Raw genomic sequence first — 22593 nt, 5'->3', positions numbered from 1 at the left:
GTTTCATTTACTGAGGACCAAACTGTGGCATCTTGGTCTGTGGTTCTTGTTGGCATCAGTGCAGAGCTGCTCTGCCCTGTGAGATAATGAGGCTCTCATTTTGGTGTGGATAGTGAGACAGAGCTTAGCTGTCATCCTGTCTTTCCTTTTCCTCTTCTGGGTGTTGTGCATGTGTTGGAGCATTGATGGAGGCGTCCCTATCCCCCCACCATCGATGGGGAATATCTAAAACCGAAAATATAATGTGCTCTCCTCCTTCATACAGCCAAGGAATGGCATGTTCCCTGCTGGTCTTAAATCTGTTGACAACCCAGAATAGTTCTACTTTCACTCAGAAACCAGGGTTTTCAAAGAAGAAATACACGCTCACCCACAGAAGCTATTCCAGAAGGCTGCCACTTTTACTGATGCTCGTGGAATGAGCACCACTTTTCACAGTGTGGTCAAAGGACAAACAGCTATTCTTTTGCATTTATGTCGGTCCAAGCAATGCTCTTGCCTAATATAATTGATGAGATGCACAATCTTAAAAGGCACATCGCTCCCATTTCCATCACTCCCACTTTTCCGTTCTCCCAAGCTTGGCAACTGTCTAGTCAACAAATCCTCCCCAGTATTACACCTCACACACAAGAGAAACTTCTCATTCTCTAGCCAAATAACTACACAGACTGTCATGCCAGCAGGGCAGGTTCAGCCCTGGGAATGCATGGAGATGCCATGTGCTGGAATACAAATTAAACAGCACAAACACACATCAAGTGTATTTAACTTAAATCACTCCCACACAAACATATACAGACAAACAGGCACGTGTGAGCACCTACAGCTAGTTACACTCCAACTCTCGTATCCCACAGGTATATCAAGCATTTCTGAGCAACTTTCACCAAGGTTCCTAAGAAGGGATTTCACTAATGTAGTGTGTGGCATATAGAAAATATGTGAAAAATTTGTGATATTGGAAATTATTGGTGCAGTCCACTGTTGATGTCACATTTATGTACTACATAGATGAGGAAGTACCATGATCACTACCGGCACTTGCTAATAGCACTCAGTGCTCTTCTTTCAACCAGCTGTGCTAGGTATATGAGGCAGGGTACGTGAGAGAAAGCTGTACACTGCATTCCCTCTGGTTTGTTGTAGCGCAGCCAATCTTTTGATTAGAAGATTTATAATACAGCTTTACAGAGCTCCACAACCCTCTGGGCCATACCTTTCCATCTCAGGTTTTGACTCTTGTTGAGAAACTTAACATTCCCAGGACAGCCTACATCGAAAGGAGTGAAGGACAGATCTGGCCATGCATTCAGCTGTCCCCCATTAAGAAGAATGTCCTCTACTTTATTTTCTTTGATTTATTTCTGTTCTTTGTAATGCTTTCTATTCTTCTCAACATAGGTTATTGCATTCTTGTAAGAAAATTTGCTGTGCTAAGTCATGCAGGAATAAAAACAATGTTTAGGATGATTCTTTTCTCATATCTGAAGAGGATCAACTAATTTTTGACAACACAAGAAACTGCATAAAGTTTTCTCCTACATTTCTCAACAATACTCTCAAAGCAAGAGAAATATGCCAGAATTACTACTAAGTTTCAGTCACAATACACTGAAGTAAAAAGCAGTGCATAAAATGTTTCAGCTATAAATTACAAAGCAGTTTTGTTAAGTTTGAAGGAAATATTTATGGTCTTTGTAACTCATTATTAAAAAAATACCTGTTTCTGAAAGATATTTAATTAAAGGAGCTAAGTGCAATGGTAGATAAATTCCTTGTGGATGTGATCACTGGCTGTGATCATCACATAGACAAAACCTTAACTACAAATTTATTAAGTTTGGCAACATCTCTGTGAAGTACAATAGTATTAGAGGTAAAGGAAATTAAAGAACTTCCCCTGCCAAGAAACAGGCATTCTGGAGTGGGAAGAGGCTTCATTCCATCTTAGCCAAAATGTTCAAAGTAAACAAATTTCCCTGTGGAAGTGCCCCTGCCTTTTTATTGGCTTGAATTGAGAAGGAGTCCATGCAAATAACGTAGACTAGCTATTCTGAATTTTTATATCCCTAAAAGAAGATTAGATTAGATTAGATTAATTCTACTCTTTATACCCTTTACTGTGCTCCTCCTACACTTCAGTCCTCCTGATTTGAGTGAGGACAAAAGATACAGAGGAACAATGAACTCAACCCTTTTTGTCCAGCCCTGTGCTGTGGCATACACACGGGCTTGACCAGTGCCATGGAGAAAGCTGCCACTGCAGGCTGAAGCAGGGAAGGTGAATACCCTAAGTCCCGAAAGAATAATGTGAGTCGAGTTGCCAGAAAACTTCTTAAATCACTCCTGTTCTATTTGCGGTAATAAAGCATATGAATGATGTTAATAAGACTGTTGCAAAATCAGTGCAAAGGGAATGGGTGATTTAAGGTTATGCATACATTTACTTGAGCAAAGATCCCATCAGATGAACCAATTAATCCAAGTCTGCTGGAAATGGAAAAGCCAGTCGTACAGTTTCTGACTTCTTTAAATTGTGTCTTCCACAGAAGAGTGCAAAAGCTTGGGATATGATAAAGTCAAGTTTCTAACATTTAAATTATTTGCTAGGAAGTTAGCTCTTTAAAGTTTATTAACAATTCCTATCATGGTTAGGATCTGCTCTTTCTCCTAGCAAACAAGAAAAACAAATTAATAATGCTGTTCAGTTCTAAAAGGACTCAAAAGCTAGATAAGATTCATGAATGCAATTTTACATAAGAGGAAATTAAGGCATTGTGTAGCTAAGGATGTAATTATCATAGCCTTGTGAGATATTCCTAACATCTAAGCAAGGGTCCACGACTGAATTCAAATAGAATTTGGGTACATGGGGATTTTCCAAACAGCTGTTTGACTGTACGAAGCCACCAGGACCCTAGCAACATCATCATTTCTAGGAAACAGACTGAGCAAACAAAGGACACAGCCTAGAAATCAGTGCTCAAACAGGTTTTTCTAAAGCATCAATCTGTTCTTAGGATTATTCCAAGAACAGAAAATACGGTTATTCCTGGACTTACAAACTGAAGAGGAATCACATGAGAAGCAGGAATTGGACATGGACCAGATAAACTGATTTAAATGGAGTGGGGTGCACAGATGAAATGTAGCTCTAGATATCTTGAAAAGTCATAGGCAAAAAAAAGATGATAGGCAAATAAATCATTGTCATGATGGAAAAGAATTTTTAACTTTCCTATCAAGCCCTGAAAGCCTTGCAATATCTTCTTTTCAAGAAAGAGCTCCAGCTGTTTCTACCAATCTGCAGGTCCATCTTGGGAAACATCTGTGTCACCCCTGTGAAAAATGGAAGTGGAAGCTGGAGAGACTAGTCCAGAAGAATCAAGGCCTCTCAGTCCTTGTATAGTTCATAACTGCACTTACTAAATACCTTCCCAAATACTACTGACATCAGACATTCACCTATACATTCAGGTGACTTCCTAAATAGTGCCATCTGGGGAGGAAAATGAGGGGCATCATTTCACAACTTCATTACTTCAGAGGGGTTATACTAGTATAAAATTAGTAGCACATCAATGAATGACCCCTCACATTGATTTTCCTGTAGAAGGTCATTTTAAACAAAATAATCACATTAGGTTTAAACCTAGAAACACACATATTTAGAAAGGTAGAACTTCTGATTTCAGATTAATACAACTCACTGGGATTTCTATAGAGCATCTTCTTTTCTCTAAAATAAAAAATAGACTGGCTGTCTACAATATACATATATTTTTAATAAACTACAAAACCTCTCACATAAACCAAAAGGTTTATGAAATTTGAAATCTTTTGCAGAACCCTAGGTACTCTGGGATTCTACAAATTAATCATTTGCTCACCATTTACACAGAAACCTATAAGACACTCCTGTAACTTAAAAATGTAAACAGTTCTTAACTTTGCAGCATTAATAATGTTTTCATTAAAAATTGTCATTTTAAGTTCCCTTCTCAAAGCAAATCTAAATAATGATTAATCCAATAAAAATATCATATGGAATTGATGGTAGATGGTGCAACTGATCAAACTGTCTTCTTTCTGTTTTCTAATAGTTCTTTTGTATTCCTCACAACAGGTATGTCATAACCTAATACAAACATTTGTGCATCAAACAATAAAAACAAATGCCAACCACTATTACCTTAGGCTGGATTCTTCTATTTCTTCTCATTCGTAAACAAGAGTTATTGAAGAAGCTGAAATCACAGCAGCTCTCGCTGCTTCTTTCTTTCCCCATAATGACAAAGCTCCATGTTTTAAATCTGTCTCCATTAAATTGTCCTCCTTGTAATTTAAACCTGATGCTACTGTTCATCTAATCCAACCTGGCCACACAGGTGCCCCTCTATGAATAATAGCATGGGCTGATTGATGATTTTTATGGGTGAGCTGGCTGAAATCAAATGACATGTTGTTTTACCACAGTTCCACAGCATTGACACAAACCAAATAATATAAAAATGAACTGCGAACAGTAGCATATTTGCTGACGTGCTATGAAATCTTTGAGGACTTAGCGCAAACACAACATGTTCGTCAATTAGGCTCAGCATGATTGCAAAACCATCCCTTGAGGCACCGCAAGGTGCATCATTTGCTTTTCTTTCTTTTTTTCTTTCCTTTTTCAAAGACACAGCCATAGCTTTAGCTCTCCTGCAATAAACAAACTGTTTAATGAAGGTAATTCACAGGTAATTCAGAGTTTTAGTGAAAATCCAAAGAGTGCCCCCAAGCATTTCACTCACAGCTTCCTCTCATCTCTCAAAACTACTTGCAATCTTGGAATGACTGTTTCTAGGTAGTCCCGTCTCTGCTTAAATTTTAATCCTTTATGCACTCTGACAGCCTTTTAGATATTCCATCAGCAAAACAAATGCTTGCAGAAGGAGCATCTTAAGCTTGCAATATTAAAGGAACAGACTTCAGTGATCTTTTATTCAGCACGTTGTAATCTGTTTTTTGTACTCCTGACAGGCTCCATGGGGGAATAGCTAACACTTAGTCTCAATTCATTATTTTCTTTACTTTTCTTCTGAGAACAATAAAGCAATTCATGTTTCATAAAGAGCAGAAAAATGCAGACAAAATCTTTGTCAAAGTGAAAGAAAGATTTAAAAAAGCAGAAGAGCAACATAAGCCTTATGACAATAAAGCCATAGTGGGTTTGAGATAAAAAAGAGAAAAGAAATCTCCAAATCTGCTCTTTGGAAAAGATTGAAATTAATATCAGTTAAATTTCTTATATTTTGAATGTTAAAAAATAATTTTACAAACACTAATATTACTTGATCCTTATTTCAGAATGTTTTCATGCAAAAAAAGATTCAGGACCACAGAGACATTGAAATGACATTCTCTCCTTATTCAATTTTTATTTCCTTTGGAAATTTGAAAAAAAAAAAATGGGAGGGAAGGAAAGAGAAGGATGAGAAAAAAGACAATTGAATGACAAAACGTAAATGCCAAGAAGTCAAAACGCAAAACCGTTTTAGTTAAAAAAAAACCAAAGAAACAAACAATAAAATCTGAAGACCATAACTTTTCTTACAAAACAAATAATAGAATCTCAAAGCTTGAGAAGGATTTTAGAGAATCAGCAAAGAGTTTGTTCCACATGGCAGGAGATACAGCAATAAAAATAATAAATGGAAGGGCTTGCACTGTAAAGTCTGTATTGAACAAATTCTGGCTTCGCCTTCATATCCTGCTCCAATTCACATCGGAGCAGCGTTCTTCTGTTTCCAGGAGTTAAATTTAGAGCTTGAAAGGACACAAGGAAAGTGATGGAAAATGGAGAAACTGTATGAAATCAAATACGTTTTTTGTGAAGTCCAGTGGAAGGTGGATCATTCCCCAGATGCCGACCCACAGTCACTATGAACTGAGCAAGTCAACAAGGGAAATGTGAGCTTTCATGCAAGTGTTGAGAAACCTGTCATGACTCCCCTAGTTTTCACAAACACAATACTTACAAACCTGACAATCAAAAGATGCCAAATAACTCTTATCATTTTAGTGTAGGTTATGATACATGCCAAATTAATTTGGACGTGTTGGGAGGCGCAAAATGACTCTGTTTTCAGATACTTGAAAAAGTTACATTGATCTGGGGGGAGCGGAGGGACAGCTGAATGAATCTGCACCAGCTCCTTTTAGAGCCCAAGAAGTGCTGGTGCATGGCAGTGACTTGACATCAGTATATTGCTAGAGCAACTATTATTGACATTTGGAAAATAACAGATATTAAGAGACATTGAGCCTGTGTGTAAATTTAACTTGTACCTCCTGCAAGGGCATAATTTGATCTGCACTTGTGGAAAACTGAATGAGTATGTACCGCAAGTGGGAGTCTGAGCAGGGCACAGTCCAGGTCTCCCCGTTGCCCAGCGTGGATCTCCCAACCAGTCACGTCCCAGACCCTTGAGAGCTGAACCGTCTTCCTGGCAATTAAAATTCACAGTGCTCTCTGCCATTGCAGCATCTACTTCAATGGTTAAATGTTTGCCCACCTTACAGCAGATATCTCCTGCCTCTCTGCTGAACAGACCCCAGGCCTAATCAAGCAACAATGCCACTGACATTATGTGTCTTCCCATACCTTTCCATTACATTACACTAATACTCCCATGTTGGTCTTGCAAATAATTTACTGCTGTATTTCCCTAGAAGTTTCTAGAGACCTGCTGCTAATTATAGGCCATGTCTCTTCTAACTGTTGTCAGAGAGAATCACTTCATTTCTTCATACAGAGTGCTCAAGTAAAATAAAATAATTGGTTTATTAAAACCGTACATCTAACAGTTCAACACCCTCCTCTATGCTTGCACGCTGCTTCACTATACCTCTGATCCTTGCAGCTACCTGTATGGAGCAAAACTCTTTGCTATACACAACAAGCCTAAATATAAAAATTACAAAGCAAATTAATGCATACTAATCAACATAGATGCATGTAATGAATTGCATTTGTTTCCTGCCCAGGTTTGGGGTTACTTGAGAAGTTTTTATGTGATGAATCTTTTTTGATTAATGTTTTCATACATTATTTGACTGGAGTTGTCAGTCCGGTGTCAGGACAACTTTGTGCTGTTAATGATACTTACCACTGCTAGGCAGGGACTGACCCACAAAATGTGGACTCTCATAAAGCTGACACGAGTGGTCATAGCCAACAGGAAGGCAGAAGAAGAGGAAGAAGATAAGGTCACTGCAGAACAGTGAAGTGTTACACACCAAGAGGCAATCACAGGCTTTTCCAGGGAAATAGCAGAGGTTGATAGTAGGTAACCTGGGAAGAATCTTGGAAGAAGAGACAATTTAAGAAAAACAGAAAACATTTTCAAAACTGGACAGTTCAATTCTGAATGCAAAATGCAAGTAAAGCAGATAACAATACGAAAAAAATGAGTAGCTGTATATGCAATCACCTGAAAACATGAAACTTCATAACTTTTTATCGCTCTTAAATTGAGAGAAAGCAAGTCCCAGTCAACAAAATTGATGGCCACAGTTTTTCTGGGCAACAGCATCATGGCTGCCATTTAACAGAAAAAGTACATGGCAAATATAATCTGAAAGAGTGGATAAGTAGAGGAACAAACTTTGGCTCTGCAGATGAACTAATTATTATCAGAAAACAGAACACAGATTAAAAAGAAGAAAAAAAGAACAGGAACAACAACAATAAAAACAAGTCAGTCTGTGTCTTTCCAACATTTTGAATTAGGCTGACGAAAGAAATTACCTCTCTCTCTCTCCAAACCTTACTTCACTTATATCCTTAGTTATCACAATTGCAATTACATGGCTTCTACTAAAAAATAAAGACAGCCCAATCCATACATTTTTGATTAGGAATAAAAACAGATCTAATCATTAGGTGGAAGTATGTAAAGGCAGGATGCAACTTCCAGGAACATCCCTCTGCCTACATTTTGCTTTTGACTAGCTCTGGGTGATTCCCTCTGGGTGTTTTGAATGGTTCTGCCTTCCTGCAAGGGCTGTATGTGAATCCCAGGGACCTTATTTAGGGAGGCTGGATTGTCTACTGCTGGTATCTGCTTTTAGCTATTATAAGATTTCTACATTTAGCTACACAGGTCCTAGTGGCCAAAACCCAATTTTCGGAAATGCTGTAGGCATTTAGGCATATCGGAAACGCAGGTGCATGCTGAGTGCAGTGGTTCACTGCTGTCATTCCTCCCGCTCTCACCCAGTGCCTCAGTTAGGAGTCCATGCCCACCTCCTTCCCCAGACCTGCAGCAGCACTGAGCCTCTGTAGAGGCACGGTGCTACGGCTGCAGCTAGAGGTACAGAGGTGCTGTAGTACAAGGAGGAAGGGGCACAAGACATGAGAAAGTGTCGTGGTTTAACCCCAGCCAGCAACTGAGCACCACACAGCCGCTCACTCGCTCCCCCCCAGTGGGGTGGGGGAGAGAATCGGAAGAGTAAAAGTGAGAAAACTCATGGGTTGCGATAAAGACCATTTAATAGGTAGAGCAAAAGCCGTGCGCACAAGCAAAGCAAAGCAAGGAATTCATTCATTGCTTCCCATCGGCCCGCAGGTGTTCAGCCATCTCCAGGGAAGCAGGGCTCCGTCACACCTAAGGGTTACTTGGGAAGACAAACGCCATCGCTCTGACCACCACACTTGTTCCCCCAGTTTTTAGTCTAAGCACTACTTAGCAACAACTAAAACATCAGTGTGTTATCAACATTATCGCATAGTAAATCCAAAACGGAGCACTATACCAGCTACTAAGAAGAAAAACTCTATCCCAGCCGAAACCAGGACAGAAGGGTCTGAACTGCCTCCTGTACTAGCAGCACTGCCATCCCTGCTGCAGCCTCCTCAGGGTGTTAGCAGCTCCTGGCAGCTCTGTGTTTGGCAAAGGGGCCAAGTGAGCAAGCCTGGCAGACCTCCTTGATTCACCTCCGATGTTGATGCACATCATCAGCTGGCAACCACTGGCCTAGAGAGATATTTCTCAGCGCCTGGACACCACAGGAAACCCCTGGGATTCAGACTGCAGTTTACGTTTCACGTGCTGTTATTAAACTGAGCAGCCAACTATGACTGGAATAACATGTGGTTAAGGCAAAACTTCTGTGGGGGCGATGTGAGTTAATTAGCAGTCTGAGGTACAGATTCAGTAAGATATTTCAGCACACAATTTGAAGTATGCCAGCGGTTCTACGTACTTCCAAGGCAAGTGCTTACAGTATTTGCTAGATCCAGGTACTGACACAATCTCAGTACACAGGCTGAATTTTAATACATTAGTATCAGTGTATTGAAAATAGATGTGCCAAAAAGTCCATACCTGGCACACATGCATTGCTACTGTTTGAAATCTGAAAAGATTTCAAGCATATATTTTGCCTCACTTCCTCTTTGGAGAGGAGGAATGTGTTGGAAATCATATCCCTGTGGCATTTCAGGAGAAATATGTATTTAGTAAAGGAACTTTCCTATTATTTGGGAAAAATATTTTAACAATAGTCTCTTCACATACATTATAAATACACAGAATATTAAGGAGATTTCAAAGGAGAACTGTTTCCTTAACCATTACATATTATTGTACAAAGAATAATTGGGGTTGAAGTAGATGATCTCAAGAGGTGCCTTCCAACCCAAACAGTTCTGTGACTGTAATATTGCAATATCACTGCTTACCATACACACAAAGGTTGTGTTGACCTGTCTTTTTACTGGTGTTACCACAGACTTGTCTCACACTTTGGACAATAACACTCATTTTCTTACCCTGTGTCAAAGACACCCCCTGCATGTTCAACTACAGAGTGTAAAATAATGTCATGATCAGAAAAGCAGTAAATCCTATCACATGTTAACAAAACCAAAGTTTGCTCATAAATCCTTTTTCCCTTACAGGGGCATGCACAGAAAGCATCAAGAGTGTACAGAGGAGCTACTGCCGTATGTGCTGGGTAAGATGTCTCTGGAATGATAAGGATCAAAATTTGGGAGTGAGTTAGGCACAGTTCCTGCTTAGGAACAGGCTGGCTATGATGTGTGGAGGACAATGCTTCACATCACTCTAATAACATACTTTCACTCTAATAACATACTTCCCCACTCTTTCAGGGGCAGCTGGAAAAATCTGCCTCCAAATTTCTTTGGCAAGAAAGATGAATCAAAGCAAATGAAAAAAGGGGAAGTGGGAGCTGACCTCAGCGGAGATGAGCTCACTCATGCTCCAAAGTGTATGCAGTTCAGCAGAGAATATACACTCTATTATCACTTACTGTTTATTAGAACCTCACTGGGGCTAATGAAGATACAGTGCACAAAGGTGATCAATGAGGAGAATCAGACTTTCTATATACAACCACATAAATTAGAGGTGGAAAATATATCCCATACAGACCATGATTTTTCTTTAAATGATGGTTTCAAAACTATTCAGTGCTATATCTATATCTTGCTGATTTAAATGTTCCCAGGAATTTTGGCAGCTCTCCACTTCACATTTACAGTTGCTTTGCAGGTAGCCTAAATTCAGCCAGCTCTTAGTAAATATATCTCATTTGCCTTTGTTTTATGGGCACACTTCACCCTCCCTAGAAAGGCTTTGGGCCATCGTGTCTGCCCAGCGCTGGCTGCAGGGATCTGTCAGAAGGGCAGGCGGAATGGGTGGGGGCAGCCAGGCAAGGCACAAGAGCGATAAGACCCATCCAAGTGGCAGGAAAATGAGCTCAGAAGTGTTCACTTCAGGATTTTTCTCTCAAGCATACCAGCTGGCCTGCTTCTCCAAAGCTTGCAGGCTGGCAGTGGCTTCATGGTTACTTCTGCACAGCCGTGTGAACACAGCCAAAGAGAACATCTTTTACAAGGGATTTGAGTTCTACCTAAAACCACTACAAAAGAACTAGATATTATTAAAATTATTATGATGAACCTGCTAGGTCTTCATATACGCAGACACAGAGCTTTAGCATACATCATGTCTTGCAGAAAATTAATGCCTTTGATGCAAGATATGACTAAATTCAACGAATGCTGAAGTGGTCAAAGATGAGCAGAATTTTAAATGGTTACAGATTATATAAACCTATCATTATGATTTCCATCTTATCTTCAATTTCCTGAAAAAGCTGTAACTTTTAACAAACAATATTCCAAGATTTTTTAAAGCCAGAGTAACCCATAATCAAGTAAACTGTACACTGGAGGCAGTGAATGTGATGAATTTAGTAGAATTTCTATGGATGAGGTTCTAGTATTTTACTATATTTCAAAAACAGCTTAAAAGATTTCAGAATATAAGCATTTCCTTTGGAGCCCTCAGGCTTATTGGACTGAAATAGGGGTCTGGGAAAAGAAAGATGATTACCAAAATTGTTCATTTTTAAAGTTTGGAATCTTATGACCAGGCATAACCAAGTATGAGTTGTCACTATAAATGGAAAATGGGGAAAGAAAAATGCCACTGAGTCTTCAACTAATGCTCCTTAAAGGCATTTTAACAATACTATTTGGACATCAGTGCAGGAAGCAAGAAACTCTGCACCTTAAATTAGTATAATTCTATTGTCACGCTACATTTAAGACTAAGGCAGTCTTCAGTGTCAAAAGTCCTGGTGTTCTCTTGCCATAACCTGATTAAACAAAGACATATTTAATGCTCAGACAAATTCTTCTACATTGAAAAGAATGTGGCTCGGCCACTCTAAAAGGCAACTCTCATTAGCTTGGCTCCCTCTTAAACAGAGATACTCCCCCATGCCAGGAGAAATTATGCACCTTGTTAAATAAAAGCAACCAAGCGCAAAAGATCACAGGTAAAATTAAGTCTCTACATGCTAAGCAGTGAGAACACAATGATGCCTTGCTTTAAGTTCTTCCTAGGGTATCCACCATAGGTCAGCTCAGAATTGCTCCATTCAGTGAATTCTGCTGGACTTTTCCAAGGAAATTATAAAAAAAAAATTAAAATTTGACAATCTTAGTTATTACTGGGTATTATCCTCAAAAGACCTGACCAAAACCCTCCTGAAATCAAGACCGATCACAATTTCAGTTGGCTTTGAAGCAAACTTCAAAGTTCTGGACCTGGTGACTTAAATCATGTTGCTATCGTTAAGAGTGAATTTCCTGAATTGTGTTGGTTGAAATTCAATGTCATATTCTGAGAGGATGAAATGTAGGCAATTGGCAGATATCCCTCACATACCACATCTTTTCCTACTGGGATGTGTTATCACAGATAAAATGCCAAATACAGAAGAAACTGCATATGTCCAACATTGCTATTGTCTGCTCTCCCCCACCATGCATTTAATTAACACACATTTCGAAGAACATTACTCTTTCATACACCAAACTAATATTCATAATTCATAACAGCAGTCTGGATAGGTCCAGACTGAGAACAATGGATGAGAAGGAGATGTCCAAGATGTCTCTTCACGCATACTGAGACAGACTACAGCAGGACAGAGAAGAGCACCGTAGTTTCATTAGCATTTTATACCAGCACTGTTGCTAAAAGGGAGCTGGGGAGCGGGGAAGAAGTCTGCTTCTCCCTTTGCTATTTATTCTTAATCCTCAGCTGTCCCCTTCTTCATGCCAGCACAAATGTTCATGAAGTCCTACAATAAATTGGATCAAAAAATAACTCAGGTTAAAATTAAATCAGCAAAGCAAACTCAGCTTGGTTTTAACCTGCATCAGTCCTCTTCCAATTCACAATACAGTGGCAGAAATGTTCCCTGTGGTTAAGGACAAGTGATCAGGGTCAGGGAGGTATTTGGGTGCCTCTTTTTGCAGCAGTTGTCAGTTTATGCTGCCTTGCCATGCCAATGGAAGTACCCTTTTGGTACCATCTCTGTAGTGCTTTGACACTGCCATTACTGTCTGCATTTAAACTGGGAGCACAGAAATATCTCAGCAAGTTGTGGCCTCTTTTTCTGGGATTTTTAGAAGCAGAATAGTTAATACTGTCAATTCCTAGCTGCTCACAGTCTCAAAGGCAGCCATACCAGGTGAGAAAGATAGATGTCAGGAGGAAAAGAGAAAGAGAGATACTGCCTTATAGCTTGTGAGTAATTCTTAGCCATGAATTCTGTGTCAGCTTAAAAACTTTGACCATTTTATTATTTTTAAATGGATTTTTATTAAACACTGAAATGCTGTCTCTCTTGTGATTACATTTGGAAGAATGTAAAAGCTTGTGTCCCTGCTCTATGGAGCTGTGAAACCAGCGTACATTAGCTGAGGCAGTGTTAACAATCTTCATTCTTACTTAATTTTGAAATGACCGTACAGCACATTATATATAGTGAAAAGAAGAAGAAACTAGCTAGAAACTAGCTTCTAGTTTCTTATGTTTTGTTCCTTTTATATTCCATAAAGCTTAGCTATTCAATAGGATGGTCCACACAAGCATTAATATTTCCAGCAGTCAGTTCATTGTGTCACTGATTTTCCCTGGTAGTACCAAAATAACAGATCAAAAACTATGCCAAAATGCTAACAATAATTAGAAGAATAATTGCCAATACTCAAGTAGAGATTATTTTTATTGTTGAGAATCCACATCATCAGAATTAATCAGGACTTGACTAATCCAGCAAAAGTGAAAATCACAAGTAGCACCCAAAGAAATCACAGTATCATGAAATCAGCTATGAATTCCACATTTAATAACTCATTATTGAGGATGAATTGGCAACATCAGGTGTACTGTGATTACTTGAGTTCAAGTAAGAGCAAGGCAGCTATTCTGCAGTCTGATGTTTTAAGACACCCGTAAAACCACTGATGTATGGAAGTTGTCCCTTATATCAAATTTGATTGGAACAAACATTTAATACAAAAAAGATGTAATTTTGAATTTTTCTCTCACTTTTATGCTATTGCTACCTCCATGAGTCTCTCAATGACTGATTCCCTCACTTTCATTGGCATTTAGAAGAAAAAAAAAAATACTACTTTGCCCATATTGCATATGGATCATCACTCTGCTGGTGTTCCTCCAGCGAAACACAATCCTTCCAATCCCCTTTATAATAATCCAAGATGTGTAACAGATGTGGCACAGCATGGCTCGCTTACTAGCATAGGTTAAAATATATAAATGATTGTGTAGAGCAGCGACTTTATTTTTCTATTATTTGTGCAACCCTGAGTTAGAAAAAATATGCATTTTGGAGGAGAACAGATGATTATTTGAGAATCTTGCATTATTACTATCACTTTTTGTTTTCACAAAGAGAACCCACAGTTAGCAGTTCCCCCAGTCAACAGACCTCTGGGTCTCCTTCAGTCACCAAGGAGACAGATCAAGACATCTTTGAAAATTCTGGACAATCTTTGGGCAACAAGGGTAGAAGGTGGTCAAGAATATGTTGGCTGTGTCACAGAGGAGGCGGGAGGTGCAATGCACTGAAGAACGCGGGGTGCCAGGCTACAAAGGAGAGTGGGAGCCACCTGCTACGCTCTTGTGAACATCCTACACAGGCAAAATCAGGAGAGAAGTGCCTTCTTGAGACAGCAACCAAATGTGTAAGGGGAAAGGAGCAAGGCAGTCTAAAACATGGTCTGCCCTGCCACCACAGGGGCCTTGGTCTGCTCCGACTCCTTAGAGGGAGGTTTGTCTTAAGGTACAGGAAGACAGATTTCCCTGCACTGCTTCAAGTACAAGTGCATAATTGCAACTGGCCTCTGTGAGAGGTGCACAGAGAATGAAGGATTTGAGTGATTACATACCATCTGGCCCTGGACAATAGCTGCCAACTGCTATCTAATTTCAATACATGAAAGAACTATGGCATTTCTGAAGTACTGATAAGTTAGATCTATGCCTCCAACTTCTGAGGTCTAAGCAGTTCTCTTACCTTTGGTTGTCCTGACTTAGCTATGCTGGGCAAGACGACAAATCTGGCTATTGTTACATTTTCTGACTTGTAGGTAACTTTTTCCTATGAAATGGAGACAGAGAAACTGAATCAGCTGCACCACACTCACAAATTACATGACTATGATTTTTACCCAGGTAGGGGTAGGTAAAAATGCTTGAGAAAAATTAGAGCAAATACCTGGAAAAGAACTATACATTAAAGCTTATAACTGAATGAAATAATGCAGGAAATACCTACTAACATTATTACTCATGTCATCTACTAACTAGGGTAAAACTTATGTTTTAGAGTAAAACGGGTTGTTGACATACTTTAACAAAAGGTACGATGATTAATGCTTATTAAATTTCCATTTGTTTTTCTATACTAGATAGTTTAGATTCAAAAGAGAGAGTTGGAAAATAATTAGATAGTTAGAATACCTTCTGGGTTTTTTTCCCTGTTCATCAAAACATACTAAGTGTATAAAGCTGGAAGACATATTATGGCACTAGTACTGTACTGTAATGTAATGTAGTATTTTATTTATTAAGTGATAATTGCATTTTTTATAAAACACTTGTGTTCAGAGAATCATAGACATCAAATACAGAAAAGATTTATCCTCAAAAGTTTATCCTCAAATCAGTGTGTATTTGTTTCCCATAGGAATTAGAGTGAAATCCCACTTAGAATTCTAAGACTCACTGTCACTGGATAATCAAATGCTAGGCTGTTGATAACTGAGAAGCTCCAGTCACTGCTGCTGCAAGTACAGTATAGATATCTGAATGTCTTCATTCTTATTTTGCCTTCTGCCAAAACACTACATACATTCAAAAAATCTACAGCAGACCCGAGGAATAGCTAACTACGCTGGCAACTACCACCTAATAGTCCCATTGTCTGTTTTTATCTTTTTTCCCCTGATTTCATTGTAGTGCATTATTTCTATTTACATCCTCTGGTGCTCACATTTGTCATCCAGCTCTTTGATATGCATACACCTTGCAAATACAAATGTTAACCATATAGCTCTACTGTATTCGAATAATAACTTAACGTACTGCCCTCTAACGTTGATTTCCTACAGTTACAAGCTTCTGTCTGCGTTCTAAATGTGCACCTACCTATCTTCTAACATTTCTGCTGAGATGGGGCTCACAAGGTATTTCTAAAAGAAGTACCTGATTATAACTCTTTAGAATCCCTTATTTTAATGAATCCTGCAAAATTAACAGAATGAAAGCAAGATATACTGGAAGTAAAAAAAAGCGAAATACCCAAGTAAGATCTCTCATCTGTTCAAGGAGGGAAACAAAGATAATCTGTCATCTTTGGCTCTACTTTACAAGATGGTGTATCTCCAAGCAGATAAATATCATCAGTTTGATCAGTTCTATTGTCACATATGTCAAATGATTTCTTTTTTCATCAGAGTCTTATAATTTTTAATGACACCATAAATATCATTTCCTTGCCCTGAAGGAGTGTAATTATGAAAAAGAATTTGGTGAGAGGAATTGAGATGCCTGAGCATTAGATAGAGAGAAGCTTAAATGCACTAAGGAAGATGTAGATTCTGCCTTTTACACACAATGCCAATTAGTCAAGCTTTAAGTCCTTTCATGCTCTTATTCAGTCAAGGCTAGGGAAAACTAACCTTTACCTTTTCAGAGATTAGTATTATATTCAAAAGCAATTAAAATAAAAAACAAACGGTGGGGAAAAAAACAAAAGGTAAGAAAATGACCTTTCAGATTTTCAATATCCCAAACGTATGGGAACAATGCATGCTCAAAGTCTTTGTTTAAAATGTACACAAGCATCATGAATATTGGGTGTGTGAGGACTGAAAGATTCAGCACAGCAGAAACAGTCTTAATGCAAATAAGATCTGTTTTTTTTCAGAGCTTTTTGGCTTCCTCTCAAGAGAACGGTGCCACACATGAGTGGAGACAGACCAATAATTCTTTGAAGTAGTAGGACAAACTATTTTAAAATGCAAAGAGCAGGTTTCTGCACAGAGGATCACAGGAAGTGGTAACATTGGTTTTTCATCTTTGTGGTTTGCACTGATACGCTACTACTCTGTTGTGTTAAAAGAAAAGTTGAGACAACAAAAGTGATCAAACATGAAAGACAGATGACAGTTACCTGCCTAGAGATAGTGCATCTTGTAAATTACACCCAACTCCTCTGTCAAAAATTAAAGAGCAGCTTAGGGAAGAGCAGCCCACGGAGTGGAATTCCTGATGCAACCGATCTCAGGAATGCCATTGGGGCATTCTTCTTCCTATTACAAAAATAATGGGAAAAGGTTTGTTTCCCTTATTAAATTCCATGGCATTAATGCCATAAGCATTAAGTTACACCTTCATTATTCAGCTACACCAAAGACACAGAATTTCACACTAACAGAATATCTAAGAATAACCAGTACAGCCCAGGAAAATGAGGGCTGGGTTTCGGACCTTTTGAATCATATAATGAATTACTCACAAGCTGAAAGCTTCTGAATCAAAAGTAAGTTTGATTTTTTTCAGAAATAATGAAAGTTGAAATAGTGGTCTTATGATGGTTAACATGATTGATAATACATCAAGAGAAAATAGCCAATCTGCAAGCAAAAAATCAGTGAAGCGATTAATGGAATGCTTTGCAAAGGCATGGATTAAGGATGATGGTAGCAGCATGAGTATTTGACTACAAATTTAGTGGTAGCTAATGATTTTTCATATTTTACAGAGATATGACATGTATCACCCTTTGCACATACCATTTTCTACAAGATAATGCTAAAGAACGGAAGTTATTGCTCACTAAGAATTGCTGGTCAGTTAATTTGCATTAATTTCTCAGCTGCAAGATTTTGATCTTCTCACTTGCTGCTTCCCAGATGTGTTCCCAGAAACATGAGGACAAGGCAGAGAAACACAAAGAAAAAACTCAGGTTGATAAAACTGTACTAAGACAATATCCATGAGTTTGCTAACATTTGGAGGAAGAGGAAGAATTACACTGCATAGAGATTCAAACAACGTGACATGCCAGCATTAGACTTTGATTAGACTCCAGCTCTAACAAGTCTGAAAAGATCAGCTTACACCTGGGGATGCAGAAGAGTGTAACAAGCCTACAGACTACATGAAAAACTCAGAGATCTCATCCCATTACCACTACTGAAAAGCTTTCTAACAGCGTGCTCTGCTAGACTCAAGCTCTGGGACAGATCACCTGAGAAAGCTGGGGACTGCCCGCACTCTCAGAGAAGATTTAGACAAGCCTCAGTCAGGGCAGGATTAATGGATCCTGCCTCCATGCTGGGGATATGAACTGCTCAGAATTCCTTCCACGCTTACTTTGTCTAAACTCCAGGAAAGGAAACTTTACAGCTAGTTTCTGTTACAAGTTCTTGGGTATCTTTTGCTGAAATTCAGTGCAGGGCTGAGTCTGAGCATAGAAACAAAGCCTAAACAAATTATTTTCAAGAACTTACGAGTAAGTAGATAAATATTTTATAATAAGCACCTCAAACACTAAACACCAGCTTTTATCACAAAGATTACTCATACATTATAAAATCTATTCCACTAATTTACAACTCAGCAACCAATTATTTATCTATCCCCAACTCCCTCAATTATAATTGTATACAATAACTTTGTTTAATTTATATTTTTCCTAATGTTTGTTGTGGTCCAACTGAAATGTTCTATTTGGTTCTGTTCTATTCTATTCATTCTGATGCTGGAGGTTCCAAATACACGTCTGCTGCAGGTGTGTTCAGCATCTTCTGAAACCCTGTGTCCAAAAAAATCAGGAAGAGCGAACCCTGCTCTTGCTTTATATCCTATTTGAACAGTCTCCTTTAAATAAGGCTCTGCATTTATTATTCGGAATATCAAATCCAAAATCTAAACCTTAACGCATTAAAAGGTACTGCTAAACCGGCAGTTCTTAAGAGTTGCTGTGGCAAAGCATCAACGTTAATTGCCAAGCTGTCATTCCCGGATCTCAGTGCAGAGACAGGTCTTCCATGAAATGCCCAGTCGCTATTGTCTAAACAAAGTCTCTGTGGCACCGAGAGTGACGAGGTGCCGTAGGTGTCCCCAAGCACACAGATTTATCCCACCAATCCGCCGTACTTTAACTTTTGTTCTGTAGGTTTCTGCTGGTCTGGTCTGTCTGGTGACTTCCTCCTCTCTTTTTGTGGCATTATCCGTACTCCCAAAGACAGTAGGAAGCGAGAAATGCATTGATGACATCGAATGTCTGGAGGTACACAAATCTGCTTTATGAAAGCAATTTCACGCTGCTGTGTCCCTGAATTTTAGCCATTTTCAACCAGGTTTTTTTAAGCTTGTCTCAGACCAAGCCTTTGTATCAGTCTTGGAGCGCAGTGTCTTCAGGCTGGCGGAATTCTGCGGGGTGTTTTGTGATACAGCCCTGTTCTGTGTGACCAACCTGTGTGCCCGTGGGCACAGCAAATGAGCTGCTCACACAGCCGTGCAAAGGCAGCTTTCAATGACCGTGCAGTTGATTCCATCTCTAGGAATATCTGGAGTCGCAATCGACGCTGGCAAAACCCTCTGCTGTTCTGAAGCAAGAGGTGATCTCTAGATCAGACAGGGTATCTGCTCACAGTCGTGACTTTGAGGGTGCTGCCAGCGAAGTTTACATCTACAAACAGTGATCTCTTCTTTAACAAACTTGTTCTTACTTTTTTACTAATACAGATGCAGTTCTAAAACAGCAAGTACGTGAAAACTGTAAACTCTGACACGCAAACCAACACACTGTCTGATTGCTTTACAGATTGAAATCAAAATGCATTTCATGTCATACCATCGTGCAATGGTGAAATGAGAAATGATGCACAGACAATTCTATGCAGTGTTGTTTAAAATTTGGAGCAATGAGGTAACTGTAAATGTTATTTTCAGAAAAAAAAAAATCATTTTCCAAGGTTGAAAGCAGCTGGAATAACACAGACAACCTCTCTGTTACTAACAGAAAAAATAATTACTGTAACAAGTCATCTTTTATAAAAATAATCTCTACCTACCAGCAATACCTGTTTCCTTCAGATCAGGCATAGAGTAGCTTTGAAACATATAATCAAGAACATTGGCTACTTCCCTTTCAAAGACCTTTTTTCAATTTCCTATGTGGAACTGTCACTCAGCAAAAAAAAAAAAGTAGAGAAATACTGGAAAATCCTCATGAACTGCAAACCCATACAAACTTAAGGAGGGGCTCAAGGACAGGTGGCAGACTGCAAATTATATAATTTTTGAAAGATGTCAATATTGAAACCGGAGGAACGCAAATCTCAAATGTATGTTTTGTGGAGAAAAAAAAAAAAATGGTATGAGAGTGGGGGGAAAAGTGGGTTACTAAACCCAACAGGTGTAGATTTTCCTGAAGCACCACGTTGAGAAAGTACTCTGCATTGTTACATAAATTTCCCTGTAGCAAGAAAACGCACAACTACATGAAATCCGTATTTATCCCTGAAAAAAACCCATAAAAGCAAAACAATTCGTGACAGTTTAATTTCAATAGAAAGAGACCTGGTGACTGCAATGCAGTGAGGGACCACACAGCTGTTCATTTGCGTGACCACTCCCAGTGGAAAGAAAAGGACTGAAGCACGACCCAGGGGCAATGGATTGGGATGCTGCAACGAACCACCCTGGGGCCCCGAGGCTCTCTGTGCGCCCCGCTTTGCTGCAGCCGTTTATCCACTGTACACCTCAGAAAGGGGCTACCTAAGTAAGCACAAAGAAAGGGAATCAAGGAGAGGAATAACATAACATACCTATTACATACTAGGTGTCACAAGCATTACTCTTGGATACCTACCTTTCCTCCTGCGGGTACTCCTGATTCACAATTGTTTGGAAGCAGTTTCATGCTCATCAATGACAACCTGCTGCAAACTTCTGCTTTTTTGATGTGCCATTTTAGCAAGATAAGACAACTCACAAACGAGTAGGACAAGCACTGGAGACAGCAGGCACGTGCCTCCCGTCCTAAACTCACTTAGCCCAGTTCACTGGACCACACTTCACTCAGGGCTGTGTGATTCCATGCCAGGAGTCAGGCATCCAAAATGTGGATGATGCGAGATTATACGTCGCAATGCCCACATTTACTTGTTTCTGAGAAACGCTTTCATCCGCAGATTTCTTCTCATTCCTTCCAGAAGGCAATATGCATGTTGTTTTTAATAAATATGCATTTATTAGTATCTTGTTTTAATAATGCAAGTACTATACAGTTAAAAAGTAATTTGCCATACCCTAGTTTTACTTTAGGCTTTTGTCTGTGTAATTGTTCTGAATAGGCCTATATATACCTTTGTTAATGCAATTCACTCATTCATGACCAGATCCCTTAAGTAATACAGGCAGAAATGCATCTGCTGTGTCATCTGGCATAGTCAACATGCTTAGACAGGAAATTATTTACTTTGTGGACTAATAAGTTTGAAAGCTCAGTCTCATTATTCAGTAACTATCACTTCAGCACTTTACAAAATCCACTAACTATGCATGGTACCACGGTCTTCAACAAAACCCAAGGAGCTCAAAGCAAAATCCTCACCATCTGAGCCTGGCTAATGCTGCTGACTTCCAATAAGAGTATGCACATGCAAAAATATTTGCCAGACTGTAGCCAAAATTTAAACTGATTTTCAAAATTAATGAAGTCAATTAATATGACTAATTAGACTATATAAAGTATTTTATTTCATTTTTTAAAAAAATACAACATTCTAAAAAACATTATATCTATAATACATAAAAATCCATTAAAATCCACATATAAGATATGCAAACATTACCAGATTTTGAGAGTGGTGGCAAACTTTCCAAGAAGGGGGTGGAAAGCGATAACTTCACTCTTCCAAGAAATATTTTTTAAACTGTGACTTTCACTTGTGTTAAGAATCCATTTGAGATATCAAATTCTATAACTGACATAGTGCTGTCTAGCCTATTTTAATGCCAAGAGTTTAGATATCAGAGAATTTGAATTATCACAAACCCACATCTGAGTATAATACACCAAAAAGCTGGTGATCCAGATATCACCTTGATTAAATAATATTATTATTCAGTAGCACTTAAGGATGCCTAGCATTTTGCAGAATAAAAACTCGTTATAGGATTAGACATGTACATCAACAACAGTCCTCCAAAATGGACGATGCCATGAAACTTATGCTGCCCACCTTCTATTTATAAGCAAAACACTTTCCAAAGTCTTTGCCTTCACGTGGCACCTTGTCACTGACCACTTAACCGCTGGTAGCACTGGGATGCAGTGGTTTGACTCTTGCTAGTCTGGAGAGGCCGAGCCTAAGACACTGAGTAGGTGACTTAACTGCAACATATTTCATGCAGTTATTACTGCTTCCTGATGCAGCTGAAAATAATTTTAAAACAAAGTGTAAGAAGTTTAGAGGGAAAAAAAAAAACACATATGACTGTTGTCTTTTTATAGTTTTCACAGCAGAGCAGAAAAAGTATTCTAGAGATATTGCAAAAAGGTCTGATCAACATACCACAGAAGCACATGAAAATCAGCATACTCACCAGAAATCCATCTATTTGGGAGCCAGTGCAGCAGGTGTGGTGCACAGTTTTAATTAACCAGCAA

At 38.9% G+C, this 22593-nt stretch overlaps 1 protein-coding gene across 4 annotated transcripts in view; it reads right to left on the bottom strand.

Moving 5' to 3' along the window:
• Positions 1 to 7259: 7259 nt before the first annotated feature.
• Positions 7260 to 22593, bottom strand: part of RAD51AP1 (RAD51 associated protein 1) — a 22872-nt gene continuing 7538 nt past the window's right edge. The window contains exons 9-12 of one of the 4 annotated variants that reach the window (XR_015706171.1): positions 22166 to 22359; positions 20791 to 21126; positions 20499 to 20696; positions 7260 to 7353 (exon numbers count right to left, since the gene is read on the bottom strand). Coding sequence is in view for 1 of the 4 variants with exons in the window: in XM_087763841.1 (XP_087619967.1) it covers positions 22232 to 22359 (128 nt within the window). In the remaining 3 variants the exon portion in view is untranslated. Of the gene's footprint in view, positions 7354 to 15445; positions 20697 to 20790; positions 21127 to 21197; positions 22360 to 22593 lie in introns of those variants that run through there. The other 3 variants (XR_015706173.1, XR_015706170.1, XM_087763841.1) reach the window with 3 other exon arrangements.

This window comes from Nipponia nippon, unplaced genomic scaffold (assembly GCF_047370975.1).
Source record: "Nipponia nippon isolate SJK-2023a ecotype South Korea unplaced genomic scaffold, ASM4737097v1 scaffold_3, whole genome shotgun sequence".
NCBI lineage: Eukaryota > Metazoa > Chordata > Aves > Pelecaniformes > Threskiornithidae > Nipponia > Nipponia nippon.
Note: the sequence above shows the minus strand (reverse complement) of the source record. Positions and strands in the feature narration are given on the sequence as shown.